We start from the raw sequence: 22,198 nt of genomic DNA, 5'->3' as shown, positions 1-22,198 counted from the left end.
GTGTCTCTTTATATATGTATTTAAAATATATTAATTATTAGACACATCCACAAACACACTTCCATGAAACACAATTATAAATAAGAGTTGGCAGAAGTTGGTAGATAATATGTTGGTATCTTATATTTTTCCTTTTTTTTAAGGTTTTAATTTTTTTTTAATATATATTTAAGTTTGAGAGCATCTCCAATACTTAGTTTTAATTTTATTTTATTTTGAGTCCTATATCAATATTTGTAAGACTATATATCATAACAAATAATAATTTAAAATTAAAAGTAAAATTTGTTTTTCTAATGCTTAATATTAATTTAATTAAAAATTTATATTATTTTATCAATATAATTATATGAATAACAAAATTTTATTAATTTTCTATCAAATTACTGTATTTCTAATGTAACACCAATTTTATTTTATAAATAAACTCTAATGCAGATTTTAATTTTAAAGCAATTCAATTTTTGAAACTATCAAAAATAATATTCTAAAAATAATTTATTAGAATGCTCTAAGTTGCTCTTGCATGAAACAAGATAGCAAAAACCAAGAATTATAATTAAATTAAAGACGTAAAATATACAATCGTATAAATTTAAATTATAAAATTGTTTAAGTTTGTAAAGATTTTTCAAATTAAATGTCTCATTTAAAATCATGATATAAAAAAAATGAATAATTAAGTAGAAATTATAGCAAGTGGCTTGAAGTTTTTCATGAGAACAATTGATACGACAAACTTGGAGGGCAAGCATTCAAAAGAATTCAGAATTAGCCAACAAGGCTTTTTTAGATAGAATTCAAGATGCTTACCATTTAATAATCTAAATTAATGTTTCTGTTATTGAATTTAATTTTTGATATTTTTATAGATACATCTAATCCCATAAAATTATCAATAAAAAATAACTAATTTTTACATTATTTTATTTAAAAAATGAATGTAATTAAAAGAACATGTATACTGTCAAAACATTAAAATTAAATTCTCTGTTATTGTTACAAAATTTCAATGAATTTGATGGATTAGTCTGATTTAATAAAAAATGAAAAGATCAATTAGATTGACGAGCGAAATTTAAAAGACTATTTTGACTATTTATTAATTGCACAATATTTAAAGGTTATTATTCAAATTAAAGATAAAAGCATTATGAAAATTCATTACCCCATAAAACGAAGACAAATTTGTTTTGTCTAACATGAGTATTTTGAATTAAGTGCTCATAAAAATTTATTAAAGGACCAACAAGAAGTCAAGAACTGAATTGATGTAAACCCTACTAAACCAAAACACAGCCTTCCATTATTGTAACAGCCTTTCCACGCAAAAGCACTCTCTGACTCTTCTCATCAATATGAATATTCAGAACTCCCCCTCTTTTTGATGCCTGCTCAAATTACAGTATGTGTTTATTGGATAAATTTAATAATTTAGGCTCATAAATTATATAAGTTAAGATCATTGCAAAGAATCAAAGATAGAATAGTATACCTGAAATGCATTGAAATCACACTTGCCTAGTTTCTTGCACCAGTATGATGCTAATGCACAATGTGCACTCCCAGTCACAGGATCCTAAAATTAATTGTAACAACTTTACCTTAGATTGAGTCTTCATTCAATTACTGCCTTAAGACTTAAGAGTTAAGACATTAGCATGTAAGAGGTTCAATTTACCACCTTGAAATTCAGTTCATATATTCAATTTATCTCTTAAATTTTTCAAATGCATAAATAAAAAAAGACAATGACAGTGCATCAAAATTAAACTCTTCTACTAAAAATTTAATTTTGATGCACTGTTTTACACTTGCATCCAATTATATATCGTCATATCAGCAAAAATAACTACCTTTTATATTGACCACCTGAATGGTCATCTAAAAAAACGGATGTGATTGCACGACATTTTACACTGTCAGTACATCAAAATTAAACTCTTCTACTAATTTATTAACTTTTCGTAACTCTAGGGAGACAAATTGTACATTTTAAAAGTTTGAAGAGTAAATTTCACTAGTCAAAATGTTAGAAGAATGGTAAATTACATTTTTTCCCTGTTACCATAGTAGTATACATACCTCATTGATTCCATATTTGGGGAAAAAACATCTACTGTAGAAATCAAATCCTGATCCTGGAGGAGCAATTGCTGTAACAAGCAAACCTCTAGCACATTCAAGTTTAACTATTGCATCAATTTTTGGCTCCACTTCTAACAAAGCTTCTCCAGATTCTAGTACAACCTATGAAAAGAAAAAATAATAACCTTAATTATGTAATCTTGATCAGCAAAAACTTGTTTATTAATCTTCTGTCTTCTTATTTATTTCTGTCAATTTTTGTACATACATTATTGACACTTGACAGTAATAAATAAACTATTTGTAGATAGTAGAGTTAGTAATTACGAGTGAGTCTTCTGAATCTTGTGTCCTCTTTAAATCAATTATGTTAGCACCACTCAATGCCTCAGAGATTTGAGAAGAAATCTCAGCAAAGTTGGATTCTTCTTCCTTTATAGGGTCAACAGGAAAATCCAATTCAACATAGAACAATCCATCCTTGGTTTCTTCTTCATTGATTGCTGGGATTCTTTTGGCAGTTAGTATTCCAGAGAGGGTAACAAATTCAATAATACTATTGGCATCAACCAAACCAGATGAAAATAGTGTGTGTGCTGATGCTAATGTTGCATGGCCACATAGTTTAACCTGCATAAGAATCATCCATGTATTATTAAAAGGAAAGCTACTCTTTATGTTAATAACAAAGTGCCTATTGATTTTCATTTTAGGTACTTTAAAAAGAATAAAAGAAAATGTTCCATTAATCTCTATGTATTTGTATATTTATATACTGGTTTATATATGTTTTTTTAACTAAACAATTAGCTACTAAAATAATCAAACATGAAAGGGAGGAAAGAAAATGGAAAGGAAAATGATTATTTTTTATTGTTTGGTTGATAAAGAAAATTAGAGAGGAAAGGAAATGGATGAAAAAAAACTGGTAGGGTCCACCAATTTTTTTCTCTTCAACATTGAAAAGAAAATGGAGAGAAAACTAATGTTTTTCTCTCTACTTCTAATACTACTCTTTCACTTTTTCAATATATTTTATAATATAAGAATAAAATTGACTTTTTACAACATTTCTTTCCTTCTTATTTTTCTTCCATCCAAACACATTTAAAGAAAATAAAAATCCACTCAATTTCTTTCCTTTCATTTCTTTCCTTTCTATTTCCTTCCTCTTTATTTATTTCCTTCCAACCAAACATAGTCTTAAGGAATAAATTGAGACCGAGAGATTAAGACTGGAAACAGAGACATTTAGTCATTGTATTGTGTTTGGTAATATTGGACTGAATTATGTTTTAGTATTATGTTCAGTTTAAGATAAATATAGAGATTGAAGAATAAATTTAATATTTGAAAAATTAAATAAAAATATTTTTTTTAAAAAAATATTATCAAAACTTCAATCTCCATCACAAAAATTTCAGTCCTTTTTCCCACTTTCTAGAAGTAGGGAGTGAAATTTTGTATCTTGATAAAATTTTAATTACAGTCTTTAGCCACCAAATACAATACTAAATTTCAGTCTCTAAATTTCACCCAAGTCTTTTTTTTCACTCGTATACAGTAAAAATTAATCATTAAATTAATCATCGTATATTTATGCTTCACATATTTTTCTAATTACATAATAGTAATTAAATTTGTCATAATAGAATAACTAAATTTACAACCGATAGACAAATAATCAAAGTTACTTTGAATAGTATTATTCAAAAAAAAATTAGATGTGAAATACGTATTTGTAGGAGTGGGATGGGAGAATATTGACCTCAGCAACAGGAGTGAACCACCTGAGAGCAAAACGAGGATTAGAGTTTTGATTATGAATTGTAATCAAGAAAGCAGTTTCTGAGAGATTGAACTCAGCAGCTACAGATTGCAGCCATTGTTGTTCCCTCTCTTCATCTAACAAACACACAGCTGCAGGGTTCCCCTTGAACGCTGACTCTGTGAATGCGTCAACCTATAAACCAACAAAATGGTAATTCCTCTCATAACAAAAATAAACAGAGTATAGGGATCAAAGATGAACTTACTATAGTGTACTTGACAGGTTTCTTTGCCATGGATGAAGAAGAAGAAGAAGGGAGTGTGGAATCTGGTGTTGAAACTTGAAAGCCTCCCAAACACACTTCACATATTGTCACGGGTCCCCAATACTATTTTGTATATTACGTGTTCCACTTGGCTTTTTCTCATGTTTATTATTATTTATTTGTTTAAGACAATGTAGTTTTGTTAAATAATTATTCATCTTACACATGCACACTTAAGTAATGTTTTAGGTCAGTAATTCAAGTTATTGACTAATTACAAAAGTTAATGAAAAATTGTATTATTTAATAGAAATAAACTTTGGAAATGATTTTATTTATTTTAAAATCAATAAAAACTAAAATATTTTATTTTTAAAAATTTTAAAGACTAATTTAAATAATTATTCTATTATTTAAGCTGGCTTTTGTTGAGTAAAGACCCAATCCGATCCTTGTCCATTTTCACGAAGGACAAAGCGATCCCTGTCCAAAAAAAAGGAACACTTCGATCCTCAACCTTTTTATTTTGGGGCAATACGGTCTCTCTGTTAAAAAATTTATTAAATAATAATAAAAATTAGTTTTGTGGGGGTTTTATTTGTATTTTGTGGGGGGTTTTAAACCTCCACAAAAATCTTTTCAATAATATAACCAATTACTACTACTACTACTACCATTATCTTTTTCATCCTCATTATTATCACTCCTACCTCTATTATTTTTATTGTGTAACCATACTTTATCATTATCATTATCTCCTCTACCGTCATCATCACCAATACCAATATTATCAACATTAAAATTCTCTTCTTTTATTTCTTATTCGATATTATTTTTTTCCTTTAAAAGGTATTGTACTATAATTACTTTTTTTTTGTGGCATCATTTTTATCAATGATTTTTTTTCACTTAACCACCATTGATGAAGAAATTGTTTAAAAACAAAATTATTAATATTAGTATTGGTGATGATGACGGTAGAGGAGATAATGATGATAATAAAGTTTGGTTACACAAAAAAAATAGTAGAGGTAGGAGTGATAATAATGAAGATGAAAAAGACAATGGTAGTAGTGGTAATAATTGGTTATATTGTTGAAAAGATTTTTGTGGGGTTTAAAACCCCCACAAAATACAAATAAAATCCCCTATAAAACTAATTTTTATTATTAATTGTTGAATTTTTTAATAGAGGGACCGTATTGTCCCAAAATAAAAAGGTCGAGGGTCGAAGTGTCCCTTTTTTTGGACAGAGATCGCTTTGTCCTTCGTGAAAATGGACAAGGACCGGATTGGATGTTTACTCGGCTTTTGTTACTCCCTTTTGATATTCCTGTTAATAGCAATATGTTGTTCCAATACTAATGTGCTTCAAAATAAAAAAATAAAACAATTATTGTTTAATAAAATAGTATTTAAGAATGAATTTTTTTTATAATAAATAATATTTTAGCTAATATATAATTAATACTGACAAATGTGGCAAGCTAATTGCTTATACACAAATATTTGCTTTTTCTTTTATAAATCATCAAGTAATTATGACCAAAATACTTATTGTAAAGTCAAACTAGTTATAATTAGAGTAAATGTTGGAAATAGTTTCTAAATTTTAAATTGCTATTTAATTTAATCTTTCTACTTTAATAAATGACTAACTAAATTTTTAAAACTTCAAAATGTGCATCTTCATTAGTCTTTTTATAGAAGTACTATTTAAATGTCGATGGCATAGAACCTGAAATACCGGGTAAAAATTCCAACTATATTGGTATTCAGAATTGCTTAAATTGATTTTAGGGTTTACCAAAACTTGAAATCTTGACCTTTCGGATCTAGTTCTCTAATACCATGCATGATACCACTCATCCCAAAAACTTCAGCTGATGAAAAAAGATAATACTAATGATTATATCTCTAATACTCTCTAAACTTCCATTGTACACACTGTATAAATATTCCATTGACTCCTCGTACTTTCCCTAAAAATTGGGGACACCAATTCTAATAGGGAAAAAGAAAATTATGCCATCAGGTGTTCTTCTGGTTCGTACAGTAGACATTTTATTAGCCAATTATTCAATGCTCTCACATAACCTTTTTCGACACTTATCCAGCTAGAAAATTGAAAAGTCCAATTAATAAGCTCTTGCTCAAACTGCAGAAGCAGGAGCGTCGACGAGTTTGTGATCTCCGTGGACTTCTTTGATGACTTTGTGTTGGTAATCTTCATTTTCTAAATCGGGATTCCCTTCTCCTCTCGAACCGCCCTAGAATCACAACTGGGAGTGTATTATGTTTGAGGATAGCACTTTTCATCGTCGCCGCTATCGAAAAAGTTGAGAAAATCCCATGAGGAAGCTCTTGGAGAGGAAGGTGCATGGTGGCGGTGACAGCTTGGCGGAGGAAGGAGGTGGACAGTGTTGTGGCGGATAAGATCCATTATAGACGGAGAGTGGAAGAGCACCATACGGATCGTAGGGCTGCTAATAGGGTTGATACAAAGAAGAAGAAGAAGAATACAAATACGGATATGGATACGAATAGGAATACGAAAAAGAGGATTCATCTACATATATAATTTCGTGATTCATTAGCCTCTGTTGTTGGTACACAATTGAAGGCGTTGATTGCATTGCTTCTTCATAAATTCATCTGCATCCTTTCTATCTCCATCCCCGTCCCCATCAATGGAAGCTCATGATCTCCCTCCTCGAATGGCGAGAGATCCACGTGGAGAGGGGAAGAGTGATTGGACAAGTTGTGGTCGTGGAGAGCGTGAGGATTTTTGTCGTTGTCATCTTCTTCGTCGGAGTGGAAGTGGAGGTGGGAGCCAGAATCAGAGTAAGGCGGAGAAGACAGAGGAGAAGCGTGCTTCACTAAGTGAGCCTTCGCCAAAGAGAAAGGCGGAGGAGAAGCGGCGCCGCCTCCTACCGTTAATTCCTTGTCTTGCTGAATAAAGAGGTAGAGAGAGTGGTTGATTCCCTGGAGCGAGTTGATGTACGCCACGTGCGTCGCTGCGAGAGCATATCTTTGGTGGATTGCATCGATCTCGACATAATGCCACTGCTGGTAGATCCTCCACCTTGGCGTTGTAGTGGAGGAAGGTGGAAAAACGTTGATAATGGGATGACCAGTGCGAATAATTTATTCGAAAAGAAGAAGATCTTGAAATGACGTCGTTTTCACATGCTTAGGGTGTTCCTTTCTCAACGACTGTCATTTCATCCAATGTCCACTTGGCACTTCATATTTCACGCCATAGATGTTTAGAAGACACTTCTCTAAGGGACCAATGGAGATGTATTTTTTGAAATTTTAGAAATTTAGTTGGTTATTTATTAAAATGGGAGATTAAATTGGATAACAATTAAAAATTTAGAGGCCATTTTAAACATTTATTCGTAATAATTATAACTGATTTCAATAGAATAAGCATGAAATTTACAAGTGAGGCCAACGTTGAAAAGGAATTAGCTGATCTGAGTAGAGCACTAACTTAAGTTTAAGTAATAAACTTACTATAACTATATTCTGTTATTCTTCTTCTCAATAACACTGCTCACTCTCATCCCTCAAATTCCATCATGATTACATAATAAAAAGGACAAAGTTGTCTAGTACACAAGCATTCTGCGTTAAAATAGGATTCAAGAAATGACCATACCCAAAGAATATAATATACGCAGCTTAACTTGATAATTACATCAGTGGCTAGAACCTGTGACCTTAAAGTCATAAAAAGGCAACTCAACCATAATAAAATGACAAATAAAATTCTAAACCTAATTTAAAATTAATTGTAACCATTTTTTCATGGATATATATATATTGATACAAAACATGAAGCAGTTGCAGCTAGGAAGTAGGAACAAGACTAGACAAGAAGACAGCCTTCCATAACAGTGACAGCTTTTCCACGCAAAAGCACTCTTTGATTCTTGGCATCAATATGAATGTTGAGAATTCCTCCTCTTTCTGATGCCTGCTCAAATCAACACTTTCAAAAGCATCTTCTATTGTTCTAACAATTAATAAGATCAAATTAGAGAATAGTAGTACCTGATAAGCATTGAAATCACACTTGCCTAGCTTCTTGCTCCAATATGATGCCAACCCACAATGTGCAGTTCCACATACAGGATCCTTAATTAAATACCAAACACTACTAATAATCATTTACTATTATGTTATGTTTCTGAATTAGACAAACAATGCAGTCATAGTATCTTTACCTCATTGACTCCATCTTTTGGACAGAAAAATCGACTGTAAAAATCGAATCCGGAACTTGGAGAAGCAATCCCTGAAACAATTACTCCCCTTCCAGGAATTTTGGATATTGCATCGAATTTCGGTTCAACTTTTCTTACAGCTTCTCCTGATGACACTACAACCTAACACAAACAAATCATAAGCTACAAAATTTGTTTCCTTCAATATCGTGTCTTATGTTTAATAGACAAATAATAATATTATAGGTTTAATTACTCCCTTAGTTCCTATAATTTTTTAAATTTTCAATTAGATTTCTATACTTTTTTCCTTTCAATTGGGTCTTTATATTGTTAATTTTATAATTAGGTCATTCCAAATATAAAAAATATTAGAATTTTGAATATTTTTTCGTAAATTGAAGATATTCATAATTAAAAACTTAGTTAGATCTTTGACTGTATGTATTTCGGAAGAAATATTTTGTTAATTTTAATATTTTTTATATCAAAAATACCTAATTACAAAATTAAAAGTAATGTAGGGACCAATTAAAAAGAAAAAAAAAAGTATAGAAACCTAATTAAAAATTTAGTAAAACTAAAGAGACCAACAGAGTAATTAAACCATTATATTAAAAAATAATTACAACTTACAAGTAAGTCATCCGTAATTTGTGTCCTCTTTATATCAATTATGGAGGCACAATAATTCAATGCTTCATAAATCTGTGAAGTTTCATCAAGGTTTGGCTCTGTAATAGGGTAAGCAGGAAAATCCAATTCAATATAAAATCCATTGTCTTTCTTTGAACCATTTTGCAACATGGCTTGGATCCTTTTGGCACTTAATATTCCAGAGTGTGTAACAAATTCAATGACATTATTGCAATCAACCAAACCAGATGAAAATAGTGTGTGTGCTGCTGCTAATGTTGCATGGGCACAAATATTAACCTGCATTTAGTTATATAAACTCCATATTACAAATTTGGTGAAAAACACACACACACAATACTGTTGTGGAATGATTATTAGAATCCAATTTAAACCATTTTTTTATAAATTTAGAATATATTATTTTTTATTTAATTTAATTATTTTATTAATTTTTATAATTTTATCAAATTTATAATTAGATTCTTATATATTTTTTTAATTAGATCTTTATACTATTTTTAATTTTATAATTAAATTATTTTAGTATAAACTAGTATATAATAGTACACCTGACACTCTTATGAAACGTAACACTGTCCTGTCCAAACTCAGCTCCATCTACTTACTGCTAATTAATTTATGGGAGTCAGACAAATAGATGAAAACCCAAAATAGTCTTTCAAATTTTACTATTTAGTAAAAAATAAAAAGAGTAAAGGACATTTTCGTCCCTGATCTTTTTTTTGCGGACATTTTCGTCCTCAAACAATGAAAAATACATTAAAGTCCCTGACTCCTGAAAAACGTGGACATTTATGTCCTTCCATTGAATTCAGCCGTTTGCACTGGACGGAAAAGACTGAGCTGGCAGAAGTGGCGCTGAGGTGGCACATAACGGAGCCTAGATGGCATGGAACATTTCGTAACAGGACGTATAAGTCCCTGGAGACGGAGCATTTCGTAACAGGACGTATAAGTCCCTGGAGACGGAGCATTTCGTAACAGGACGTATAAGTCCCTCGAGACGAAAACGACGCCGTTTCGTCTCCTCCCCCATCTGCCCTTTTCTTCTTCCTTCGTCCCTTTTCCCTTCCATTCTTCTTCCTCAGCCCCTGCCTCCATCACCGCCGCACAGCCACGCCTCCGTCAACCACCATCAACGCCGGCGACCTCCTCCTTCCTCTCTTTTCGCGTCTTCTTCCCTTTCTCACTCCCTTACTCCCATTAGTCTCTCTCTCCTCACCCTCCTTCCACCCACCATTCGTCCACGACAACCTTCTCGGCGACCCACTACCGCCGCGCCGCCGCCTCTCTGCAAAAATCAGTCTCAAATCTCGAGGGGTTAGGGTTTTCCTCCGCACCAACAATAATGAACAGTGTCGGATTGGGATCCTTGAACCTCTGCATAAATGACACTCTCACTGACGACGAGCTTCGTTCGATCCTGGCGATGGTTTCACATGCTTGCTCGAATTGGACCTTGCCCAGTCCGTTTCGCCGTCGTTCTATCCCAGCGTCACCGATTCCGACCTCGACGTCATTGCCAATGGTTTCACATGCTTGAGGGTCCTCAATTTGCATAATTGTAAAGGTGAACTCTTTTTCCCTTTTGTTTGTTTTGCGAGAAAACCGTTGAAATTGACCTTTGGGATACTACTTTTCTTCTGATTGGGAGTGAAAATTTCAATGAGATTCACATGGAATGTTTTTAACTTTTCTCCCTTCATAGATCAAGGAGAAGGACACTGCTTGGTTTGTCAAGTTCTGCGTTCCCTGGTGCAAGCATTGGTAATTGATTCATTCATTCTCTTAACTGCTTTTATATTGTTGAGCTAAGAGTGATTTCTAAGCTGTAAAATGATGATGGTTATTATTACAGTAAGAACTTGGGGACGTTGTGGGATGATTTGGGAAAAGCAATTGAAGGAACTGATGAAATAGAGATTGGGGAAGTGGATTGCGGTGATCATCAAAGGAGCTTTGTGGCATATGCTTATAATGTAGTGTCGCATGTTTCTTAAAATCTCATGCTATGTTTGAGTCTACTCTGCACTCTACTTCTACATTTATGAGTTCAATGATTGATATATTTTGTTCTTGTAAAATTCTGAATTGCATTTGACAGTTAATTGAGTATCAACACTGTTAAGACACAAGTGCGTGAATGGAGAAAAATATTTTTGAATGGTCTTGGATTATTGGATATAATTTATGTGTGATTCTTTACTGCTTTATCTAATTATCTAAGCAGCCATGAATGAAGAAAGGTATTCTTTAACTCAATGAAAAACATCATGGCTTTTTTCACCATCAATTATTAACTAATTTATCTACTTAATTATTTATTTGTTTTACTTGCTGGATGCATGTATTATCTATTTCCCATTGCACTCTCACCCCATGTATTAACCAACGTTTGAGGGAGCATTAATAGATCGAATTTTAAGTTTACATGTTTTTTGAATTGCCAGGTTCAAGGGATGTTGATTCATTGAAGAACTTTGTTTTGGAAGAAGCTGATAAGGCAGCAACAAATGCACAAGCACAACAACTAGATAGTGATAGAGAACTATAACTACTTTTTGAGGTATATCCCTCGACACATGGAATGTTTTTTGACAAATTGACCTTTGGTGAAGGCTGGCAAGAGAGAGAGACTAATGGGAGTAAGGGAGTGATAAAGGGAAGAAGACGTGAAAAGAGAAGAAAGAGGAGGTCGCCGGCGTTGATGGTGGCTGACAGAGGCGCGGCGGTGATGGAGGTACGGGCTGAGGAAGAAGAATGGAAGGGAAAAGGGACGAAGGAAGAAGAAAAGGGCAGATGGGAGAGGAGACGAAACGGCGTCGTTTTCGTCTCGAGGGACTTATACGTCCTGTTACGAAATGCTCTGTCTCCAGGGACTTATACGTCCTATTACGAAATGCTCCATGCCACCTGGCCTCTGTTACGTGCCACCTCTGCTAGCTCAGCCTTTTCCGTCCAGTGCAAACGGCTGAATTCAACAGAAGGACATAAATGTTCACGTTTTTCAAGGGTCAGAGGCTTTAATGTATTTTCCATTGCTTGAGGACGAAATGTCCGAAAAAAAAAGATCAAGAACGAAAATATCCTTTACTCAAATAAAAATCTACCTGCAGTTATTTTTATATAAAATTAATAGTTAAAAATGGTAATAATAATTTAATATATGGTAATAATAATTTAATATATTTAATTAAATTATTATCTAATAACGATTAGTTATTAACCTCATATAAATTCAACATTACATAAGTATTAACATTAATCAAATTAGTTTTCCAAATTTAATTTTCTAAAATTTTCAATGTGAATCACGTCTATCCTTACTTGATAAGGTTACATCTTAAATCTATTCTTGGATTTTAAACTCCCACAAATCTGCAATTCGATTTTAGAAGAAATTTAAAACCCTCACAAAATTACATTGCTTCAATTTTCCAAAATGTAGTTTTTAAAACCACCACACTCTAATCAAACAAAAATCAAAATGAAAAAATAAATCAATGTCATATAATAAGAAAAAAAAAAAAAAGGTTGTTCAGTCTCTTCTATAGCGAGTATGAATGGTGGGAAAAATGATAACAAGAAGAGTAGTAATGAAGAAACAAACAAATACCAACAAATAAATCAAATTTTTAAACTACAAAAATATTTAGTGGGTGTTTAAAACCGTCACAACTTAGAAGAAAACCTCTTCCTAATTTGTAGAACTAATGGAATGTGGAAGGAAAATCGAGTAGAAACAAACATGATTGATGATGCTGAAAAACATAATGTACTAATTTGATTGAATAAATATATAAAATACTAATTTAACTAACAGATAAAAAAATTTGAAGAATCATTTTCACTGCTTACTCCAAAAATCACTACAAACCATGCAGCATTATTACAGAAATTCTTACCTCAGTAACATGAGTGAACCATCTGAGATTAAAACGAGGAAAGTGATGAATGGTTCCATTGGAATGTGAAACAATTCTTGTTAAGTAACATGTGACAGGGACATTGAACTCAGCAGCCACAGATTGCAACCATTTTTGTTCCTTCTCTTCTTCTAAGAAACACACAGCTGCAGGGTTCCCTTTGAATGCTGAATCAGTGAATGCATTCACCTGCATACCAAACACACCCTAAGAAAACATACCTTAAAATGTTTGACACATTTCATCATAGAATAACAACTTACCACTGAATATTTGACAGGTTTCTTTGCCATAGACACACACAACCACAAAGATAAAAGAACACTTTCTTTTTAGTTATCTGAACTCAACTATGAAATATATATTGTTTTCTATATATTGCAATGTAACTAGTCCACACTTTTTTTTCTTTTATTATAATTACTTCTTAGAAGACATTAATGTTATCTGAGTACTTTATAGTAGTTGGGGCAGCCTTTTTTTATTAGCTACTGTTCTTGACAGAGCCATAGATTCTATTGAATTTACTAAATTTTCTTGAGTGGAGTTACCACTAGGCACTAAGGACACAATTACCAACATATTTGTTTGAGGAATGGCATGATGGAAAAAAAATAATAACTACGTTACCTGTAAAATAAACAAAAAAAAAGTTATTTATTAAATTAATCATTATATTTTATAAAATACATAATAAAATATAAAATATAAATTATAAATAATAAACAAAAAACTTTTAGAAATCAGTAAATTTTAGTATTTTTAGTCATAATTTGACCAATACAAATATTAAATTATCTTTAACAAATAAATTTTATTAATTTATGTGTATAAATTTTAAAAAATATGAGTACAAACTATATTAATTTATGTGTATAAATTTTGATAAATATAAATATAAATTATATATTTTTTTATATGTAAAATTCTAATAAATATGATTATAAATTATTACTGATCAAATATGGACTAAATATAATAATAATAATATCTACTGATCATATAATATTATCATAATAAAATAATATATATTTGTATCCAAAAATACTAACTAACCTGATAACTAGTTTTAAGTGCATATAATATTTTTAAAAAACAAATTTCCAAAATGCATTTATATAAAAAATTATGTATCCGTCGTAATTTTGTACTGCATCGATATTTAGTTTATGTCTTTTATTTTTTAATTTGGTTTTCAATTAACACTCAAACTCTTATTATTTAATTTTATAATTTATATTAAGTATCAATTAACATCGATTTTTATAGAGTTAAATTTTAAAGTAATTTCTAAATTTATACTTAAATTTTAAAATAAATTTTAAAATTAATAATTACTCAAATTTATTTTTAAAATTATTCTCTAAAATTTATGGTAATTCCTAAAATAATTGAAGCTAGATTGCTTGAAAATATGTTACACGTTGTGCACAGTATAATAATGCCAATTGCATTAATGGGTCACCTTCTCCTGTGCCAGATCAAAGCTTTTTTATTCTTGTAACAACACATTTTTATTAATCAATTATCAAAGATATAATATTTAATCAATTTAATTTCCCCTGGCAGTTAAACCAGTTCTTTATCATGGTTTTCTTTTTTCAATGTCAACAAAGCTTTTTGATAAAAATTTATTTACAATTATTTTTATGTAAAGTTGTTAGTTAAAAATTATTATTTAATAATTTAGTTAAATATAATTAAATTATTTAATAATTTTAAATTAATAATTTTATATAAAAATAAATTCCATGAGTAAGATATAATATTTTAAAAAACTTTTAAAAAATTTTTCTATATTAAATAAAAAATAAATTATAAGTCACTTAATAATTAGCATAAATAATTTCTCATGGCCATGTTTGTGTTGTTACTCACGAGGCCACTAGCATTCCTTGAAGTGCAAAAGTAATGTCTAAATCAGAGAAACATCCAGAAATCAATAATGTAACAAAAAGTTTGTTGACCAAGTTGACCTATCTGTTACCAGAAGTACAAAACTGAGTATTAAAATAATACAGCTTTAAACTTTGAATAATTTATAATTAAACCTATTAATGTTATGATCCAATAACCAATACTATAGTTCAAGTCCAAGTAAATTAAAAAGGCCCAATTTAAAGATTGATCTTTACTGCTCACTCGACCTCCTCAAAGAAGTCGAGTTCCGTCAACGTCTAAAACCGACTTGCAAAAAATCGACAAAAAAATTAGTCGAACTGGTGGTTAACCGATGAACCGACTGAACCGGCCTAGTTTTTTGAAGGTCCGGCTCTCCTATTCAGCATAAAACGGCGTCGTTTTGGTTTAAAAGAAAAAAAAAAACGCGTTGAAAGCCCCCAATCCCCTCTCCCTTCTATCTCACTCTTAGTATTCACCAAAATGGCGAAATCCCTAACCCTATTAGAGCAAATAGCCACCGCTACTCTGTTCTCACCGTAAAGCCCGCCTCTGTCCATGCCGTCGTCGGCTGCCTCTTTCTCGTTATCAAAACGCCTCTGTCTCCGAGCCATCTCTCTCTCTCTCTCTCTCTCTCTCTCTCTCTCTCTCTCTCTCTCTCTCTCTGTTGAGCACCACTCTCAATGCGTAGTGCGAACGTACTTGTGCCGCCGTGGACTCTTTACCGTCGCCGTGAGTTCTTCAATAATCTTCGCCGTTCTTCAACATCTTCTTCGTGCTCTTCTTTATTTTCACTGATTTCCTCCCTTTTTCACTTTAGTTTTTTATTTGTTTCCACTGTTGTGGGTGGAACAAGTTATTGATTTTTCATTTTTTTTTGTTAATTTTATTTATTCTGATTTCCTCCCTTTTCACTACATTGTTTATGTTGAAGATGGACGATCCGTCACTCACTTAAAAATCTAAGATCTCATCGCCGTCACTTCCTTTCTCCCTCGCTGTCGGTACGTCAATTTATTTTTGCTTGTTTTCAATTATTTTTAATAATACTGATTCTGTGATTCTGAGTTGCTGGGTTTACTATTCTGAGTTACTGAGTTAGTATAATACTGATTTTATGATTTTGTGATTCTGGGTGTGTGGGATTAATATTCTGAATTGCTGCTGCTTGTTTGAGTTAATTTTGTTGATGCTTAATTTTGTTAGTTTCCGATTTTCAAATTTGGAAGATACAATCACAAAATAATTTTTCGAGTTAAATTCGTTTCATACAATAAAAATATATGTTAATGTTATTTTTTATTGTAGAACATTATGTTATTTTTATGCATTTTGATTTTGTTTATTGATAAATTTTGTTAATATATGTTTGTTATTTTCTAAGATTAATTGATTATGGAAGTTGATTTGTTTGAATTTGTGTAAATTGTGTTGTTTTGTTTTGTTTTGTTTGGATGGTGCAGGCTGAAATTGAAAGAGCATATGCAGTACTGCATTGATCACCCTGAGGAGATAAGCAAGTTTGCCAAGGTTCAGAAAAAGGTCTCTGAAGTTAAGGGTGTCATGATCAAGAATATTGAAAAGGCTGTAGAAACGTGAGAACTTTGTTTCAGTTAGATATGCAATTTTATTTTTCCCATAGTATCTGTTGATTTGGTTTTGAAATTTTAATAAAAATAAATCAAGAAACTTTAGTTTTGCATGTAGCTTAGCCAACTAATTTAGAAAAAAGGAAGCCTTTGGAGGAAGGAAAATTTGGTATATTTAAAATTATGTATTGAACTTTTATATAATTTTAGTGTATATTTAATTAAACTGGTTCAACCATAGTTCGACCTCGGTTAAACCATTAAACTATTGAACCAGTTATTTGACCGGTTCAATGACCGGTCCGATTTTCACAATCTTGGTGAAGGCATTATGAGGACAAAAGTTCCAAGGAACTTCAAAAGTCCTGACATGGATCTGTACTACGGGACTACCGACCGGAAACACCACCTTAGCAACTTTAAGAGTCGGATGTATTTAACTGACGCCTCTGATGCTACCCGCTGCAAAGCCTTTCCAACGACTTTGACAAAGGCGGCGATGAAGTGGTTCGATAGCCTCCCCCCAGGTCGGTCACCAGCTTCGAAGACCTCTTGCGTAAGTTCCTTATGTGGTTTTCAATCCAGAAAGATAAAGTCAAGCATCCACCTAGCCTACCAGGAGTAAAACAGGAGATCAGAGAACCCCTCAGAGATTACATGGAGAGGTTTAATAAAGCATGCTTGGAAATTCAAGATCTGCCCACAAAAGCAGTAATCATGGGCCTAGTAAATGGACTTCGAGAAGGACCCTTCTCTCAGTCCATCTCAAAAAGGCATCCGACTTCTTTGAGCGATGTACAAGAAAGAGCCGAAAAGTACATCAACATGGTGGAGAATGCCAGATTACGGGAGCCGAGCTGGCGATCCGGACACCCTCATCCGTCAAGGGAAAAGGAGAGGGAGCCCAAGAAGAAAGAGGAAGTCGGGCCTGAAAGGCCCAGAAGATATCATTCTTACACTCCCCTACGAGTTTCCCTAGTTGACATTTACAGAAAAATTTGCCACACTGAAAAGCTACCTCCCCCTCGGCTTATCAAGAACAAGAAAGGGGGGGGAGTCGTAGCGAATATTGTGAATATCACAAATTATATGGGCACTCTACCAATGATTGTTACGACTTAAAAAATGTAATAGAAAAGCTGGCCAGGGAAGGTCAGGTTGACAAATTTCTCATAGAAAGGTCGGACAATCATAGAAAGAGGAAGCGAGATGAGGAAGATAGGAGAGACCCACCACCATAGACCCCGGAACAACATATACATATGATCTTGAGAGGGTTTGCTGGCAGAGGACTCACCAAATCATCTCGTAAAAGACATATGAAGGAAGTTTACCAGGTCGGGAGTGAACTACCCGACCTCCCAACCATCTGTTTCACCAAAAGAGACGGGCAGGGTATTATTTCCGGACATGATGATTCGGTGGTAATTACCATGATTCTCGCCAATGCTCATCTACACAGAACCCTGGTGGATCAGGGAAGTTCAGCAGACATCTTGTTTAAACCAGATTTTGACAAGTTGTGATTAGATGAAAAGGAATTAAGGGGATACCCTGACACCCTCTTCGGACTGGGGGATACACCAATAAAACAACTGGGATTCATACCCCTACATACCACTTTTGGAAAGAGAATGAAATCCAAAACTCTAAGCATCGATTTCATTGTCGTCGATGTGGGCTCGGCCTATAATGCCTTGATAGGTAGAACGACACTAAATCGGCTTGGAGCAGTGGTATCTACCCCCCATCTTTGCATGAAATTCCTAACACCAGAGAGAATTGTAACCATCAGGGGAGATCAGAAGCTGGCGAGAAAGTGTTACAATGAAAGCCTAAACCTGAGGGGTAAAGGCAAGGAGGTGAACACCATTGAACTCGGAGGCATCCGAGTTAAGGAAGAATTGCGGTCACAGCCCGGAACAAAGACTGAAGAGGTACAGATCGGGCAAGAAGGCAGAAAGAATACCAATATATGAGCCAATTTAAAAGGGGATTTGAAGCAGAAGTTGATAAGGCTCCTACAAGAAAATTTTGACCTCTTCGCTTGGAAAGCTTCCAACATGCCTGGGATATATCCCTAGCTCATGACGCATAAATTGTCGGTATATCCAGGGTCCCGACCTGTCCAACAGAGAAGACGGAAGCTCGGTCCTAAACGGGCTCAAGTGGTCAAAGAACAAATACAAACCCTCTTAGAGGCCGACTTTATCAGAGAAGTCAAGTATCCGGCCTAGCTGGAAAATGTGGTGCTAGTCAAGAAGCAGAACGATAAGTGGAGGATGTGCGTCGACTACACCGACTTGAATAAAGCGTGTCCGAAGGACCCATATCCTCTTCCAAATATTGATACCCTGGTAGACTCCAACTCGGGATGTCAATACTTTTCATTCATGGATGCGTACTCATGATATAATCAAATCCCGATGTATAGGCCGGATCAAGAGAATACATCTTTCATCACGCCTAGAGAAAATTACTGCTATGTGGTCATGCCCTTCGAGTTTAAAAATGCGAGAGCCATATACCAAAGGCTGATGAATAAGGTGTTTGCACCTCACCTTAGGAGTTTAATGGAAGTATATATTGACAACATGTTAATAAAACCAAGGATGAGACCAGCCTCCTGACCGACCTCTCACAAGTCTTCAGCACCATAAGGGCACATGGGATGAGATTGAATCCCGCAAAGTGCACCTTTGCAGTGGAGGCTAGAAAATTTCTAGGATTTATGCTAACATAAAGGGGATTGAAGCTAACCCCGACAAGTGTAGACCAGTCCTGGAAATGAAGAGCCCGACCTGTCTAAAGGAAGTCCAACAGCTGAACGGCCGACTTGCAGCTCTCTCCAGGTTTTTAACAGGATCAGCATTGAGATCCCTACCACTTTTTTCTCTACTAAGAAAAGGATGCCATTTCGAATGGACTCCCGATTGCAAAAAATATTTCCAAGAGTTCAAAAGGTTTTTAAGTCAACCTCCCCTTCTGACTCGACCCAAAATCGAGGAAGAACTCGTCCTGTATTTGTCTATAGCAGAAAAGGCTGTGGCGCCAGCACTGATACGGGAAGATGAGATCGGGCAGCATCATGTATACTTCACTAGTAAAATTTTGCAAGGCCCCGAGTTAAGGTATCAAAAACTCAAGAAGTTTGCGTATGAAGCAAACTATTCTAAAAACAGACATTGCGGGCAGAATGGTTCAATGAGCTATAGAACTACCCGAGTTTGACCTAAAGTATGAAACTCGGACAGAAATTAAAGCCCAGTGCCTGACCGACTTCATGGCGGAATACGTGGGAGATCAAGAGGAGGCCACCACAACTTGGGAATTGTACGTGGACGGCTCTTCCAATAAAGTCAGAAGCGGTGCAGGCATAATACTAGTCAACCAAGAAGGGACTCAAATAGAAGTCTCCCTGAAATTTGGATTCCCGGACTCCAACAATCAAGTAGAATATGAAGCCTTGATTGCTGGGTTGAAGTTGGCAGAAGAAGTCGGTGCAACCAAAGTAGTGGTCTTTAGTGACTCTCAAGTGGTGACTTCTCAAATCAATGGAGGGTATCAGGCTAAAGACCCAAATATGAAAAGGTACTTAGACAAAACTTTGGAGTATCTTAGGGGATTCTCAGAAATCGAGGTTAAGCACATAACTCGGGAGCTTAACAGCAGAGCAGACGCCCTCTCCAAGTTAGCAAGTACCAAGCCAGGAAGAAATAACCGAAGTTTGATCCAGAAAACCCTCCAAGAACCCTCTGTCACAAAGACGGAGGCTAAACAAGATGTCTTAGAGGTATTCGGCTTATACCTCGAGTGGATGACCCCATTAGTCGAATACATAAAATTCAACATCCTACCCAAGGAGGAAAAAGAAGCCAAGAAAATCTGAAGGGAGGCACAAAGTTACACCTTGGTGAAAAATATCCTCTATAGAAGAGGAATATCCACACCATTGCTAAAGTGCGTCCCGACCTCAAAGACGACAGAAGTCTTGGAAGAGGTTAGGGGTGGCAGTGGGGCGGGTAGGGACGGGTTTTTGCCCTACCCGACCCCGCCCCGCCGTCCTGTTATGCATATACTACCCGCGGGTAGTAAATAGCAGAACCCGAACCCGCCCCACCCCGACCCGCCCCTGTAAAAATTAAATATTTTAATTTTTACCTATTCATATATAAATTAAGACAAAAATTTAAAATTCATAGATAAATTAAAATACAAACATAAAATTCATACAATGTCATTAGCTAAAATAACTTGAAATTTAAAAAAAAAATATTGTTAGATCACTACAAATTTAACACCATAATAAAGAAATTACAATATTAGATATAAAATGATCTTCAACCCTTATTCTTCTTGATCACTTTCAACATCTTCATCATCATTAAAAGTTTGCAAATCAAGATTTAAACCTGAAAATTAAAAGAGATAACAATTAACAAATTAGTTGGAAGTATGAAAAAAATTAACATAAATGAAGATTAATCAATATATCACCTTTACTTCCCAAAGGTGCCCACAACCAACTTTGGCCACACATCAAAGCCAAATGTATGCATTCACTTCCTTTAAAATCCTATAATAGGTACATTACAAATTCAATATTACAAATAGCAAATTATGGTAACTGTGTAACTAATCATGACAAATAGCAAGTGACCAAATTAGATTGAAGAATAAAGCATATTACAGTTCGCATTTACAAGTTAATCATCAAATTTGCAGTACTGTGTACACCATCTAATTTCAGCAGCCACTCCCAGAATAAACCATCATAAAAGATAACAGTTACATTATTTTTGAAACAACATAAATTTGTCCAAAGTATGTAAGAGTACAAGAATGGAAGAGAATAGGCACACAGGTCAGACAAACTTTGACAACTACGTGCACCATCACACCTCCTTACAACCAAATCAGCAATATATGTCAAAAATGTATATTAGCTAACAAGATTACTTGAAGTCCCAGAATAAACCATCATTAAAGATAACAGTTACATTATTCTTCAATCTAATTTGGTCACCTCAATCCACAGAACTTATCAACATTACAAATTCTAAAATTTTAAGTTACAGTATTTGCTCCTCTTGTAAATTAAAGTTCGTTATTTTACTAGTTTGTTGGATATTATTTCCATGAGAAAAACAAAAGTACTTTTCCTAGAAATTTAAAAAGAAAAAAAAGAAGCAAATTAGTGAAAAGGCAATCAAACCAAACTCTGGAAGCTGTTCACAAACACATTCAATTTTTCAAGCTTTATTCCAAGTAACTGCATATTTTGTTAACAAAGCAAACAGAACAGTTTGTGATTCAACCCAAACAAGCTGTTTCAACATATCAAATCCTTCAAAAAGAAAAGAAAGGCTGGAAAACTCAGGAAACTCGGTTACAAACTTAGTTACAAACTCAGGAAACTACCCAAACAATCATGGTGTTTTTCACAGAAACACTGAAATCTCCTCCTTTTTCTCCCCTTGTTTTTAACAGTTATAGTAGCATTGCTTTCCAAAAATTGAAATTCAACAACTAAAGACTTATCCCACTTGACGAAATTAGCTACAGAATCTAACGATACAATATCATAAATCAAGTAATTTTCACTTGAGTGAACAATTCTATTACGAAGCAGGAAAGTATAATTTTTTCTTTCACACCATTATCTGAAATCTGAGTACCAACCTTGCGTATGAAGCCTCGATTCGGAAAATGAGGAGGAGGGCCAAGGCGGGTGCGGTGAGCTGGTAAGGCAAAGAAGAAGCCCT

The 22,198-nt window shown here is 33.7% G+C and overlaps 3 protein-coding genes across 3 annotated transcripts; 1 reads left to right on the top strand and 2 right to left on the bottom strand.

Annotated features, from left to right (window-relative positions):
• Nucleotides 1-1,136: 1,136 nt before the first annotated feature.
• On the bottom strand, nucleotides 1,137-4,290 carry LOC112728416 (uncharacterized). The gene is made up of 6 exons (XM_025778536.3): nucleotides 4,125-4,290; nucleotides 3,857-4,051; nucleotides 2,416-2,718; nucleotides 2,086-2,250; nucleotides 1,496-1,579; nucleotides 1,137-1,391 (listed from the first exon to the last, which is right to left on the bottom strand). Exons 1-6 carry the CDS (start codon nucleotides 4,152-4,154, stop codon nucleotides 1,284-1,286), a joined length of 885 nt encoding a protein of 294 aa, XP_025634321.1. The 5' UTR covers nucleotides 4,155-4,290; the 3' UTR covers nucleotides 1,137-1,283.
• Nucleotides 4,291-7,916: 3,626 nt separating this feature from the next.
• On the bottom strand, nucleotides 7,917-13,270 carry LOC112728413 (uncharacterized). Its single transcript, XM_025778531.3, has 6 exons — nucleotides 13,209-13,270; nucleotides 12,925-13,134; nucleotides 8,996-9,295; nucleotides 8,360-8,521; nucleotides 8,187-8,270; nucleotides 7,917-8,109 (listed from the first exon to the last, which is right to left on the bottom strand). Exons 1-6 carry the CDS (start codon nucleotides 13,236-13,238, stop codon nucleotides 8,002-8,004), a joined length of 894 nt encoding a protein of 297 aa, XP_025634316.1. The 5' UTR covers nucleotides 13,239-13,270; the 3' UTR covers nucleotides 7,917-8,001.
• Nucleotides 10,368-11,587, top strand: LOC140177165 (protein disulfide-isomerase 5-1-like). The gene is made up of 5 exons (XM_072209994.1): nucleotides 10,368-10,451; nucleotides 10,728-10,786; nucleotides 10,878-11,010; nucleotides 11,124-11,142; nucleotides 11,446-11,587. The coding sequence occupies exons 1-5, from the start codon at nucleotides 10,368-10,370 to the stop codon at nucleotides 11,571-11,573; spliced, it is 423 nt and encodes a 140-aa protein (XP_072066095.1). The 3' UTR covers nucleotides 11,574-11,587.
• Nucleotides 13,271-22,198: the final 8,928 nt, after the last annotated feature.

Source organism: Arachis hypogaea, chromosome 12, assembly GCF_003086295.3.
Source record: "Arachis hypogaea cultivar Tifrunner chromosome 12, arahy.Tifrunner.gnm2.J5K5, whole genome shotgun sequence".
Taxonomy (NCBI): Eukaryota; Viridiplantae; Streptophyta; class Magnoliopsida; order Fabales; family Fabaceae; genus Arachis; species Arachis hypogaea.
Note: the sequence above shows the minus strand (reverse complement) of the source record. Positions and strands in the feature narration are given on the sequence as shown.